Genomic DNA, 13,213 nt, shown 5'->3' with positions numbered 1-13,213 from the left:
CTTTTATCCATTAATTTGATGTGCATTCATGGAAATGCTTTGAGCTAATTTAGCTAAAGAACACAGAAACTTTTTAGATCATTGATAGAAGATTTCCACAACAGGATTTTGTTTCTATTGTTTTTGGTGTAGACTGTGTATTAAAATTGGTACATATAGGAATCCTTTTTTGGTTTATAAGACTCATATTCCATCTTTTCTGTTATATTCATGGATGTCAACTGATGGGGAATATTTCCCTAAACCTTAAATTGGTTGTTTTTCTTAAATCTCCAACCTTGGTGAAAACGCGACTGCTTATAAGGTTCAAATATATAAAACACTAGCCTTTACACAGTGTGTCTCTCAGCCCTGCCTGCTGCAGGTAGGGAGCATTAAATGCATCCTGTCCCCACGTCCCAGTGGTAATTAGGGGGTAATGGAGCCCTGGCACTGGGAAACCTGAGTCCACTGAGCTGAAGCCAGAGTGCTTCCTGGGTCAGCACCAATTGGATGATGAGGCTGCAGCTTGTTTCGGGGTTCTGACCAATCAGGACCGATGAACGGTGAAGATAGGACACACCCATCCCCTTCATTTCTCTGGGGGCTTAAGTGCATTATTATTTTTTTTCTTTCTTTGTTGCTGCTAAGTACTATGTTGTATTGATTACCTTTCCTCCATGTATGTTGCTCAGCTTTTTAGGGACCTATAATATTGGTACTGATGTTTCCTTATGAACTGAAAGGAAATAACTCTTTCAAGTTTATTTTTCTGTTTCCCTCCTAAAATGTCAATCATAAATCCATTATAATTATTATTTTTTTTAATATAGGTTTGGATTTTATGAAGGAATTATAATTGGTTGCATGTTCTCATATGGTCTCAGAAAAAAAATATAAGAAAAATTTATAATATAAGATTATATTTATATTGAGATGAAATCAGAGAAAGGTTACATGCGTTCATTCAATTGTTTATTTACATTTATGGTTTTAGGAGTTTGTTTTGGAGGCTACGCTGGCTTCCATTATCTGTAAACTGAATTAGAAATTAGTTCGACTTAATGTTGTTATACCTGGACATGAAAGCAGTGAAGATCTTTGAGACCAATTATTTTTCATGAATAAGAATTACATTATCTTGTTTTTTGTTTTTGTTTTTCAATCCTCTCCAGGTGAAAGTAGAGGAGGTTGATGAGGATGCAGCCGAGGAGGAACAGGAGGAAGAACAAGAGGAGGAGAACTGGGAGAAAGCTCTGTCTGTGGAACGTTTTGGAGACATCATCGCATATTCATCTTCAACCAGCGGGGAGCGGATGGGCCGGCACTACACGGAGAAAGACTTTGAGTGTAAGCCAAGACCCTTTCCGCAGCAGATGGAACTCAAAACTACAGTTAAACGGTGGAACAAACTCTTTTTATGCATCCATGCAGCTTTACATGTTTAGATCTTTCCGTGTTGGTTTATAGCAAAGTGATAATATTCCAACATTTAAATTATTAAGTTATTTTTTCTGCAGTCATTAGAAGGCTGATTGCATAAAAGATAAATGTCAATAGAATTCTTTGAAAAGAACAAATTTCTGTTATTTGTCTTTGAATCATTGAATCGGCTTAGAATATTTAATACTATATAGTGATTTTCTAGTTAAAATAAAAACCATAATAATTCCTCCAAATTAAATTATTAATATTTCTCACAGGTTTGAAATCCAGAATGTGTAAAGTCAGAATTTGAAGTTCCTTGATTTAATTGTATGAAAAAAAATTGATTTTAAAGTGGGAGTGTGCAAAAATCATAATATCTGTGAAAAAAACAGTTCGGTCAGATAAACACACTGAGGAATCTCCATTATTATTAATAAAAAAGACAGTTTCGGAAAAAACATTTACTCTAGAAGAGGATGCAGAATTAAATGTTTTTTAAAAATAGATTTTACGCATTTTATTGAGTTCTGTTAAATGAATAAACACTATTTTCTGTTCGCATAAATTCATACTTAGAGTTCTTGTTCTTATTTTCTTTTCTCACATTCCAAATAAAAAGCCCTTTTTGATTAATGAACCTATTACCACAGCATAATGATGCTACCTCCATGCTTTTACAGTAATTCCCAATGTTTCATCTGTGACACATCATCAGTGATTAAATCAGTAAGAAATTTCCCAACTTCTTTACATTCGGATTAACTTTAGTTTTGTACGCAGTTCACAGACACACGTTTCACCACACGCACCATCCCTTATCGACCCACCTGCCCGCATCCCAGCGGCAACGCAAGAGGGTTCATAGTACAGACAGAAGACGCAAAAAGAAACGGAAGAAAAAAAAGACCTCGCTGCCCCCGTCTGACGTGACACCCACCATACATGAAGTAGATGAGGAAGAGGCAGAGTCGGACAGCGAGGGACACTTGCTGAGCGCAACGCCCACAGAGTTACCTTCTACCCAGCCGCAGGTAAAATAAGTCGGAGGGGAGCTCGATGAAAACAAGTTCCTGTTAGATGTCAGTACGAACTTTTCTCACTAAGCTTCCTCTTCCTCTCAGTTTAGTTTTGGCAGCCAAGAGGACTTAGAGGAACCCCTACCGCTTGCTACTGTCCACATGGAAAACGAAGAATGTCCCGTTTCAAGGAACGCAGCTGTGACTCTGATAAAGGAGGCAGCACATATCGAGAGAACCGTCGCAGGTGGACACAGCGAGGAGGTGGATGATGGAGAAGCACCTGGCAAAAGGTGGGTTCTGATGTCAGGTTGGTCTGTCTGAAGCGGCTCCTCCTCCTGTTGGTGTAGAATCTAAAGTTAATTCAGCACTTTACATCCAGGCAGGGATTTACACCGTCACACATGCAGACTCACTGCTTAACCAGCAGCTCTAGAAATAAAACTAAACCCTGGTCTAAAAGGCTTCAGTGCAGCACTTAAATTAAGTAGTGCAACTATAGCATTAAACAGTTAGCAGGTCTTGCATTTGTTTATATTTGAACATCTATCGATCTTTGATGATGTTTCCCTGGAACAAACAGAGGAAAGATTTTTTCAAAGAGAAAAAGTTGAGATCCTACGACAGAGCATTAGGGCAAGGCTAAAGATTTTTTTACTTTTTGTATTTTGAGAATAAAGTGGTAATATTACAAGAAAATAGTATAATAGTCATTATACCGTTCATTATAGGGCCGACCAGCTCCACCAAACAGCAACCTGAGTCCACTTTGACATCCTGCCCAATTTGATGCTGGGGCTAAAAGATTTTCTAATTGTCAAACCAGAGCCAAAGTATAACTTCACATAATGCTCGACATTCCTAATTTTATGGAAGACAGGTCTTCTTGTAAGAATTGTCATAACAGGGTTCCTGCGGGTCCTTAAAAAGTCTTAAAAAGTCTTGAAATTAACTTGCCTTATGCTGTAGGAACCCTGCATAAAGTACAACTTTATACTCGTAATTTTAGGACTTTATTCTTCTAATATTCCGACTTTATTCCCTGAATTTTATGACTATTCTCATTGTGAATTTATTCTCGTAATTTTACAACTTTATTCTTGTAATTTTATGTCTTTATTCTCGTAATATTACGACTTTATTCTCGTAGTGTTACGACTTATTCCCACAAATTTATGACCTTATTCTCATAATGTTACGGCTTCATTCTTGTAATTCAATGACTTTATTCTCGTAATGTTACGACTTTATTCTCGAAATGGAAAAAAAAAAAATCTCAAATCCGGCCTTAATAATCTGTCTATGTCATGATTTTATCTAAGGCTCAGGCCCACATGCAGTGAAACCAAACAGAGAGAGACTGATGAAAAGTTTGACAGATTTTATTGAAGATGTTAAGCTCGGAGCAGAGTTTCCTTGAGCTCTGCTCAGCCGGAACTGGAAGGCGAGGGGAAGACAGACTGTTAGTTCAGGCTCAGTGGGAAAATTGATTTGTTGATCTTGAGAAGAGGATCTGATTGTGGACTCAAGTTTCCAGAGAAGTGAAGGAACCTTGACTCCAATCTGTGTGTTGGTTTTCCAGTGTATGTCTGATTCGCCAGAGGGCGGAAAGGGGTTTACCCAGAACTCGGACAGTGTAGGTGAACGGAGACGCTGATTGCCACTCAGATTTCCTGCTGTTCTTGAACGGGTCATGGTGAAGATGATTCCCTTGCTCAGAGAGTAATTTCAACGTCCTCAAAAAGGAGACTGGATCCAAACCTCCTGTTTGAATCCCTGGCTCAGTTTAAGACTCAGTTGATCCCTCCTGAGAAAGGAGGTCCAAAATGGTCCAGTTTGCAGGAAGACTTCCTGCCGAATGGCAAAGACAAAAAACAAACTTAAAACTCAAGGAGACAAGAAGTCAGTCTTACTCAGAGAAAACTCAGTTAGCTAGAGTACCAAAAACTGGCTAACACTCTGGTGTCGAGGTAGTGGCAGTCGGCAGCTTAAGAGCGCTCCGCTAACGAAGCAACCATCATCAGGTGTGTGAGGAGGCGGACCAGAACCAGGCGCCTCCTGCTGGTGGAAGGGAGACAAACACAAAAACAAACACACAGACAGGAGCCCTGACAGTCTTAAGATCCAAACTTATGTGGTGATACTGATTATACTTTTTTCAGGTGGACAGTATAAGCAATTTTCCTGTATTAATGTATAACAAAAATAGCCATTCCAAATTTCCCCACTTTCCTTGATGGGCCCTTGACTGGTCCTTGGCTGGTCCCCTACACTTCCTTTTTAAACATCTACAATATTCTTTCTGTCATGATTTGTGGACATTAAGATCTAAACAGAATTGTTCTCTCCTGGTCAGACCCTGTAAGTCAGTGAAAGGGTGGAGTATATGCACACCCATGAGAAGACCAGTGGCTGGAAGTTGGAGGGGGTGTTGCTGCCATTCGGCTGGCTTTTGACTGAGAAGGGCCATGTTGAATGGCTGCTAATTAAAACCCATCCGATGTAAACACTGCAGAACCTTAAAAGATGCATTGAAGCTCTAAAAATGTCTTTCCACCACCATCTGCAAAATTCCCTACAAATGAAACAAGCTTTATCCAAAAATATGCTGCAATGCTGTAGTTCCCCAGGCACTGATTTTTATTGCAATAGTTCTCCAATCCTTCCCCTACTTCAGCTTGTTAGAAATTAAAAGTGACGGAAGCACCAAAAGGGGATATGGGACACCAAGGACCGATCGCTTCTGGCTTCAGAGATTAATTTGGGTTTGCTGATTGTCTTCTCAACAGCACAGAATAATTGGAGCAGACATTTCAGTCCATGCTGAATTAAAACCCTTTTCAAACAATAAGCGTTTTATTAAGAATATAATCATTAAACATCTTGTCATTAATGACCCATGAAAGCAGCTCTATAGGCTTTTAGATTCCACCAAAGCCTGAATGTTACGAAATAGAAAGGCGCAGCTGGTGGCTTAAATGTAGAACCAATCAGAATATGAATAATTTGGTGATGCTGTGAATTATGCATAGAGTTTGCTGCCAGGAGGTCAGGGGCTCCATGGTGATTGGGTTATTTGTCTGTGCTGATGTCTCTGCTTGATAAAAATGCAGAAAGAAGCTTCATGATGCGTGATCGTCCAGAAACGTGTTGCTTTTTGTGCGTCTGCAGCTGAGGATGACTCAGAGGTTTGGTGAGCAATGGGTTCACAAAGCCTCTGGTGGGGAAATGTTATTATTACAAACCCCCCCAAACACTTATTTAGTAATTTGAAATTACCATAACGACGAGTCTATTAAGCCAAAGAAGTGAATCAGAAATTATTTTTGCAGTGCTGTATAGAAACAGATATTGAACCACTTCCCCATCACCTGTATTGTTTTGTTCTGTCAGTTCTGAACCCAGTAATTCAGTATCAGCCCAAGTCCTGGTACGCCGTAAGCCCATCCACCATCGGTTGCTGGCTGCCCAACGCAGCAACTACGACCTGCGGGAGCGGATCTGCATCGGCAGCATGACGGTCCTGGAGGCCGCCGTCTACCAGCAGGTGCCCACTGATGAGGCCGAAGCCCAGATGTTGGTCAGTGCTGATCTGGACGACATGAAAAGTAATTTTTATTTTACTTTTTTTTGGTGCATCAAACTTTATGTTTTTTTTAAAGGTTTATTTAAAATACCCAAACTTCCATTAACTGCCTGAAGTGCTGGTAACTTTTAAATATCTGGCGCCATCTGCTGGTTATGTTGAATAAACAGTTTTAGCAGCAGCAAACAAACTGTTAAAACAACTCAAGGCCTTTTGTCTTTTAAACACAAAAACATTAGTTTATGTGTTTGGGGGAATAAATAAGTCAATGCAGAGTGATAAATGGCTCCTGGATCTTTATTATGCAGCAGAACAAGATGTCAAACTTTTATGTTTAGAAGCATAAAATAAATTAATATCACTCTGAAATTATAAGACTTATTTGCTCTCTTTTAAATTCAATGGTTGATGACTTTTTATATCATATTTAAACTAAACCACTCATGTCACATTTGTAAAATGTTGTGCTTTAAGATAAATAAGGCGAAAATTGCAGCTTAGTTTATAATATATCCATTCTGCTAATGTTAGATGACTGGATAAACCGGATGCTTTTCGTTTTCGCCCAATTCCCTCAAATATTTTCTCTCCTTTTCCACATTAAAAGTGTTTTCCTTAAGTGTGAGTAGTAAAATATAGATATTAAAAACTATGAAATAGCTAATTAGTTTCTGTGTGAACAGAAAAAAACCCTAAGTTTCAGTATCAGGAGGCATTAATTAGCACGACATTTGAGTCGATTCCCCTTCAACAGCGACCCTGCCTCTGGCTTTTCCTGTATCAACCAGAGCAGAGTGATCATTGACTGTTTAGGTGCCATCTGCACTCTAAAAACAGCAGACCTGCAGCTCGCTCTGCTGTTTGCTGTCAGTAACTGTTTTTTTGTTTTCTCCTAACGAATATGCCAAAAGAAGATAAATATTTTCTGATGAGAAGAATTATTTAGAACAGAAAATGCTTAGGGAAGGGAAGTTAGCTGGCAACAAACTGTGGTGTGAAAAAAAACAGGATTCAAAGCAGAACAGGAGGAAAACCAAGCTGGTAGAGAAGCATTTGACATCAATTTAAAGTGTTTTACAGACTCTTTAATAGTAAATCTGACTGAAATGATCTAACCATTCAATTATCAGAATGTTTTATTGTTCAATAGATTTGATTAAAGTTATTTTTCCTTTGAGGCTTAATTTAATTCCAGTCTTGTGTGCAACACTCTAAATTTTCATCAAACGATTTTTCCACCAGCGATCTTTTTGTTGCCTCACCTAAAGCCCACTTCTTGGAAAGGCGAGACGCTGCGTGCGGCTGTGCTTACATTTTGGGGCTGCATCCCAGAAGGCCATTTTCCTAGGCTAATTAATTCCCAGGGCTGTGATATAGGCCGTCCAAATTCAAAGGCTCCCTTAAATGCAAGTGACCAATGGATCTTCCTTCTTTAATAGAATGGGTTCAGTGTATCCCTGATGTCCCATCGTATCCCATATTCATTTGGAGTCAAACTAGATTGGTTTATCTGGTGCAGTTAGGGTTGACGACAGGGCCAAATATTGTAATGAACAGTTGATATTTTTTGCTCTAACTTTGACCCAAAATGAACTTTTAAGACTTTTCAGATAAATATACTTTTATAAAACTCAGATATCTTCTAGTTTATCAATAATTGAGGAATCAAGCAGCCTTCTCCCCTGCACAGCTATCAGCTGACCAGATGGTCTTCCCTTCCTTGTGTCCAAGAGAAGGAATTTGATTCTCAGCTCATTGTGTTAAATCTACTGCTGGGAGGAAGTTAAAGACAACTAATTCAGTTAGATGACATCGAACAGTTAATGTGTGGCTTTAGAGACCAAATCCTGACTAAAATTAAGGCTAAGCCTAAATTTGGATAATTTTATTCAAACTTAATGCCTTAAGCATGTGCAATTTATTCAGTCGTTGCATGCAGCTACAGCTCAAACTGTACAACGAAACCACAGGGTTTAAAGGTGCACAGGTCACGATGCATGATCTCACATTGTACGGCCCGATGCTCTGATGCGATCTACCTGCACACACTATGCGTCCAAAAACCACAAGTCGGACTCATTGCAGAGAGATGCTGCTGGTCAGACTCGTCAATCTGCACGACAGAGAAGAACTCCCTTGTTTGCGCAGTGCTCGAGGTTCTGGTATATTGGTTCTTAGATGCTCCTAGCTCTGCTTCAACAGCAGGATTTGTCCACGAACACCTTACGACGGCCAACTGAATTTCAAACATGTTTGATTTTCTCCTTACCTTACGATTCCTGATCGGGAGGGGGTCATGCTGATCACCCCTCGTTACCCCCTGTATACTACACGACGCAGGATCAGGCCGAAACTCAGCCCGATCGAAAAATTCTCGTACGACTTTAGAATTGGCCCGAAAAGGGCAAAAAATCGTACAGTGTATGCATCCATTTGTTCTGATCTGTCCATTTGTGTTGCAGTCTGTCTATAGGTACATCCACAACACACAGTCTTACAATTTTCACTATTTATTTAGAGAATTTTGTTTTTGATTTTAACATTTATCATGTAATTAGAGCTGGGAACATCTTTAGGGTGAATTTATGCAAAAAAAAAAAAAAGTAAATATCCTAAAATATAAACCAAATATGTATATTTGAAACAAACACCAAAAGACAACAACTTTCCCCATAAAGATAAACAGGACAAACTGGCATCAAAATACATCATTTCGATTCTATAAAGATGTGGCTGGTTGGGATGAACGTTGGAGGATCGACAGGTGGTCAAAACATGGCATCTGTTGAATAGATTCTGTTTGAATCTAACCTGTTGCTCTACATCTCTGTTATTTACCATTTATCTGTTGCTCAAACGATTACAGCAGGGTGCCAGCAATTTTGGCAGCAGTCAGATAAAGCGGGCTTGTAATTGTTAAAGCAAAGCTAGATCACAACAATAAAGAGTGGGACATTTTTTTTTCATGAAAATTCTATCATTTGTTTACCTTATTGTGGTTTAAGAAAAACCTGATTTCTACCTCTTATCTCCCCTGTACACGTGCATTTCCTACACCACCCACGGTCTTTACCACTCAATACATCACATGTTTAGGAAAGTGATGGAGGCACAGCGGTAATAAAGGTCATCTCCTGTCCTCCTCTGATCTGCTCTTCCCTGTTTTTCCAGCTGTGGTTGAGATCAATCCAATGTGGACATCATTAAAAAAGGGCGGCACACTCATTCAGCCAACAGGCTTCTGTCACTACAGAACATCAGCCATCAATACCTCTTGTTAGACTTGTTTCCATTCAACTATTTCTATAGAAGGGATGCAGCCTTATTCAGTCAGCGTTTTATTCAGTCAAAGTCTATGTCAGGGATTTTGCATCTGCCATTTATGTTTTTGGAGACCAGGGAGAGGTCTTCGCTAAGAAATTTACCATCCATGTAGTTTGTTCTCATATGTCGATTTAGTCTAAGTTCAGTTAGTTTAAAGCAAGTGGTCTGCACGGACTTAAGGAGAGCAACGAGGTTCAGGAGTCTGAAACCCTGGATGAGCAGCGCATCTGTCTGGAGATTGGTGGATAGGAGGAGGAAGCAGCTGTGGAGATGACAGACATTGGGGGAGAGGACAACCAAGGAGTTGGGTCTGCTGACAAGAAGCTGACAGCCGATAACCATGGACCGGATCGACCGGATCGCCGGAGCAGCGTCCAAAGGGGCCTCGGCACCTCAACGCTGTATGAGCGGCAGGGCTCCTTATCTCTGGGGGATGGGTTTGAGGACCTTGAGGAGTTTGTTTTGGATTTTGATGATTATGACCTTCTTGAGTCCATCCACAGCCAACTGGGGTCCCCCGTCGAACCCACCCGTGAGTTTTGCTTCCATATTTGATCTGAAAGCAACTTTTTAAAACAATCTATATTCTGTTTTGCTGTCTAAAGTGGCCAGTTAAAACTATAAGCAGTTTTCAAAGGGTTAATCCATTAATAAGAAGGAAAGAAAAAAACTTTCCAAGCCAATCAACCTCTATGTAAGAAGTGATTAACCTCCCAGCATATTACAGCTGGCAGCAAAAACTGCCATAAAGACTTAAACATTACTATGAAAAGTTTTAAACCACTCTCATTGAAGGGTTTTTAGAGTGAGCGGCCTGTTTAAATCGATGCCATAATCCTGACTTTGACTAGGCCACCTTATATTACTGATTCTGTGTTGTTGTTTTTTTTTACTTACACTCAAGCAGACATTTTGTTGCTCTTTGTATCATTGTTCTGTAACTTAAGAGTAATTGTGGTTAATGTATTGAATCGGTGGTCAGAGATCATCTCCTTTTTATTTGCTAGAGAGCAGAATTCATGGTTCAATCCTCCTTAGCAAATAATTTCGATCTAAAAAGCAAATCAACCCCAGAGCACCACACCACCACCACCATGTCTGAATGTAGGAGGAGCTTCCTTTTTTCTAAATTGGTCTTTGTGTTTTACACCACATGTATTAAAAGACACAACCTCCAAAAAGGTTGTCTATTCATAACCATTTGCAGACTAGTAGACGTTAGCTGCTTTGGTTTCTTACTGTTCTGTAATTTGCTTTTTGGCTTTTTAGAGGTTCTCCTTAATTGATTTGGTTTTGGTTGTATTGATTGCAATCTGTCATTTACCAGACTTGGAAGTAACAAGTTAAACTGAATCAAAACATGTGGTCAGCTGGTTACAGTAAAAATGATGATTTAAAGGCCCTGAGTTGGAGGTTTAGAAGCTATGTATTCACAAAAGCCCAAGTTTGTTGGGATCTTTGGAGGCCTGGCTTTTTTCTATAATAAATGAAAAAATTCTGAAATTAACAGCTTTTTTGTTTGCCACTTTACAAAACTAGTCCATCTAAACTATAATTTTCCCCCAACTAAGGTGACAGGACCTGTCCATTGGGAAACTAGTACCCATGAACTCTGGAAATCTGACTGGAAGAATGAAGAAGAAGAATTCAACTTTATTGACATTACATTCTCAGTACAATGCAACGAAATTCATGGGTGGGTTAAATGCGGGAAACCCATTCAAATTTTTTAATTTTTTTTAGTCTAGGTCACCAAGCCATACACTTCTTCTGAAGTGTAAAAAATCCAGAGGAAAATATCCCTCTTTAGGTTTATTGCAACCCTTTAGGTCAGGCATGGCTAAAGTCGGTCCTTGAGGGCCACTGTCCTGCTGGTTTTAGAGGTTTCCCTGCTCCAGCGCAGCTGATTTCCATTGATAGCTGTTTAACAGGCTTTTGCTGAACTGCAGTCATCAGAAACCGCTGTTCTAAAGCAGAGAAACCTCTAAACCCTGCAGGGCAGCGGCCCTCGAGGATAGACTTTAGGCATGCCTGCTTTGGTTCATTTTGTCAGGTGGTTAACAATCCATGCTGGTATTCATTCATTATTTATTATGTAAAGGTCCAAACGATTTAGAACTACAATCATAGTTTACAGCAGTCAAAAGATGTCTAACAACCTGGTTTGTAATTTGAAACACATTAATGGAATAATCCATTGGAAGCTTTTCTTGTAGAAGTTCTGAAAACCTAAATATTAGCTCAAAAAGTGCGGTTGCTTTGATTTAATTTCACGTAGAAACAGCCACATTGAAGTTGTGGATTTCTGATGCACGCTGGGAAACTATTTTTACATGGTTGATCAATAGAGCCGGAAGTGACTTTCCATGAGCTGCAGCCAGTTTAAACCATAAGAGTCTCGTTCAGGGCCACACAGAACACAGCTGAACGCCGTATTGAATGAATTGACAGGGGACTCCACGGCTGCTCTTTCCTGCCTTTCCATTGATCCACTGGCACCCATTTGGGTTCAGGGGTCAGCTGCAGCTGGAGCGGAAAGATAATTCATTGACAAACACTGGTTCTAGTTTTAATGCTCCTGTTTGGGCTCATGGAACATCAGAGCTGGATATCATTATTCTTTCTGCAAGATAAAGGAGCATCTTAAAACACACCTTTGGTTAGAAAAGGAAAAACAAAGTTATCATTCAGTCTGTCTATCACTACTAACCGTATTATAACAAGTTCTTTATTTTTTGTCACATAGTTATCAGCTTTTCAATATCTTTTACACATCTGGTTGAATTTTCATTGTTTTCACCCTACTTCACTATATTAATTTAGAGTTATGCAACTTTTGTTGCTTTAGGTTTCATGGCTCTTCCCCTGTTACACTGTTAAACATTTCCAACTAAAGTTGGACTAAACCAAATTCAAGGTAATAAATCCTAAGGCATCAAAAAGTTTTGCTAGATTTTTCAAAAACCGAGCTTCTTGGTCTTCCTACCAATAACATTGCTAAAATAAAGGTGGTGGGCTGATTGCTAAGATTTAAAGAAACCTGTTATAAGCCAAAGATACATCAAGAGTGGGTCTGATAGAGGACCTGCTATAAAAGGCAGTGCCATCAGTGCGGTTTGAATTTTAATGAGGAAACTTTGGAATATAAAGATAATGAGCCAATCCAACTTTACAACACTGGTTTTAATTTTAGAAAGTTTAGCTTTATATCAATAGACTATCTTATTTATTACAGGAACACAATTACACTATATGGAAACAAATTAAATTGGGTCAGAAATATTCATGAGTAGTTGATTATTCTAATTATATAATAAATATTTGCATTAAGTACACACTCATGCAGTAGGTGGATTTGAAAGAAAGGGGAAAAAAGTATAATTTTGCAGCTCAAACCAGTTTGTGTGCTAAGTACCCAGAGAGGCTGTGCCTATTTTTACATCTAAAAAATGTATTGTTATCAAATAACATCCTCTTTATGCCTTTCTAGGTTTTTATTTTAATGTGCAACAGCATACTATACACCTTAAATGTGAATTCAAAGTAGCTTAAATGCAGATAAATTGGTATATGGTTGAGCATAACGTCTAAAGGAGATGTTTATGAAGTAGTTTGCATTGAGGGAAACCAAACTGTTGTTATCACTATCAGAGAAGTATAAATAAAGTTGCAGCTTCTTAGGCTACGTAATATTTTAGTATAGTGTTACACATTAGCTGAGTGGGTCCCTATATCGAAAACTATTGAAAGGTATAATAGGCCTAACTTCTCCCTAGTCTTTAAATTGAGTTTTATTAGCCCTCTTATCATTTAAATGTCCTTTAATAAGCTCTATGCACAGCTCCACTACTTCCTGAATTTAATGCAGCTCCTTTGTTTC

The 13,213-nt window shown here is 39.0% G+C and overlaps 1 protein-coding gene across 1 annotated transcript in view; it reads left to right on the top strand.

Moving 5' to 3' along the window:
- Nucleotides 1-13,213, top strand: part of LOC107086222 (anion exchange protein 3-like) — a 50,987-nt gene that overhangs the window by 6,050 nt on the left and 31,724 nt on the right. The window contains exons 2-5 of the mRNA XM_015377035.1: nt 1,155-1,329; nt 2,188-2,438; nt 2,529-2,716; nt 5,817-6,031. Of these exons, the coding sequence (XP_015232521.1) occupies nt 1,155-1,329; nt 2,188-2,438; nt 2,529-2,716; nt 5,817-6,031 (829 nt within the window). The remainder of the gene's footprint in view (nt 1-1,154; nt 1,330-2,187; nt 2,439-2,528; nt 2,717-5,816; nt 6,032-13,213) is intronic.

Source organism: Cyprinodon variegatus, unplaced genomic scaffold (genome assembly GCF_000732505.1).
Source record: "Cyprinodon variegatus isolate N-32 unplaced genomic scaffold, C_variegatus-1.0 Scaffold145, whole genome shotgun sequence".
Taxonomy (NCBI): Eukaryota; Metazoa; Chordata; class Actinopteri; order Cyprinodontiformes; family Cyprinodontidae; genus Cyprinodon; species Cyprinodon variegatus.
Note: the sequence above shows the minus strand (reverse complement) of the source record. Positions and strands in the feature narration are given on the sequence as shown.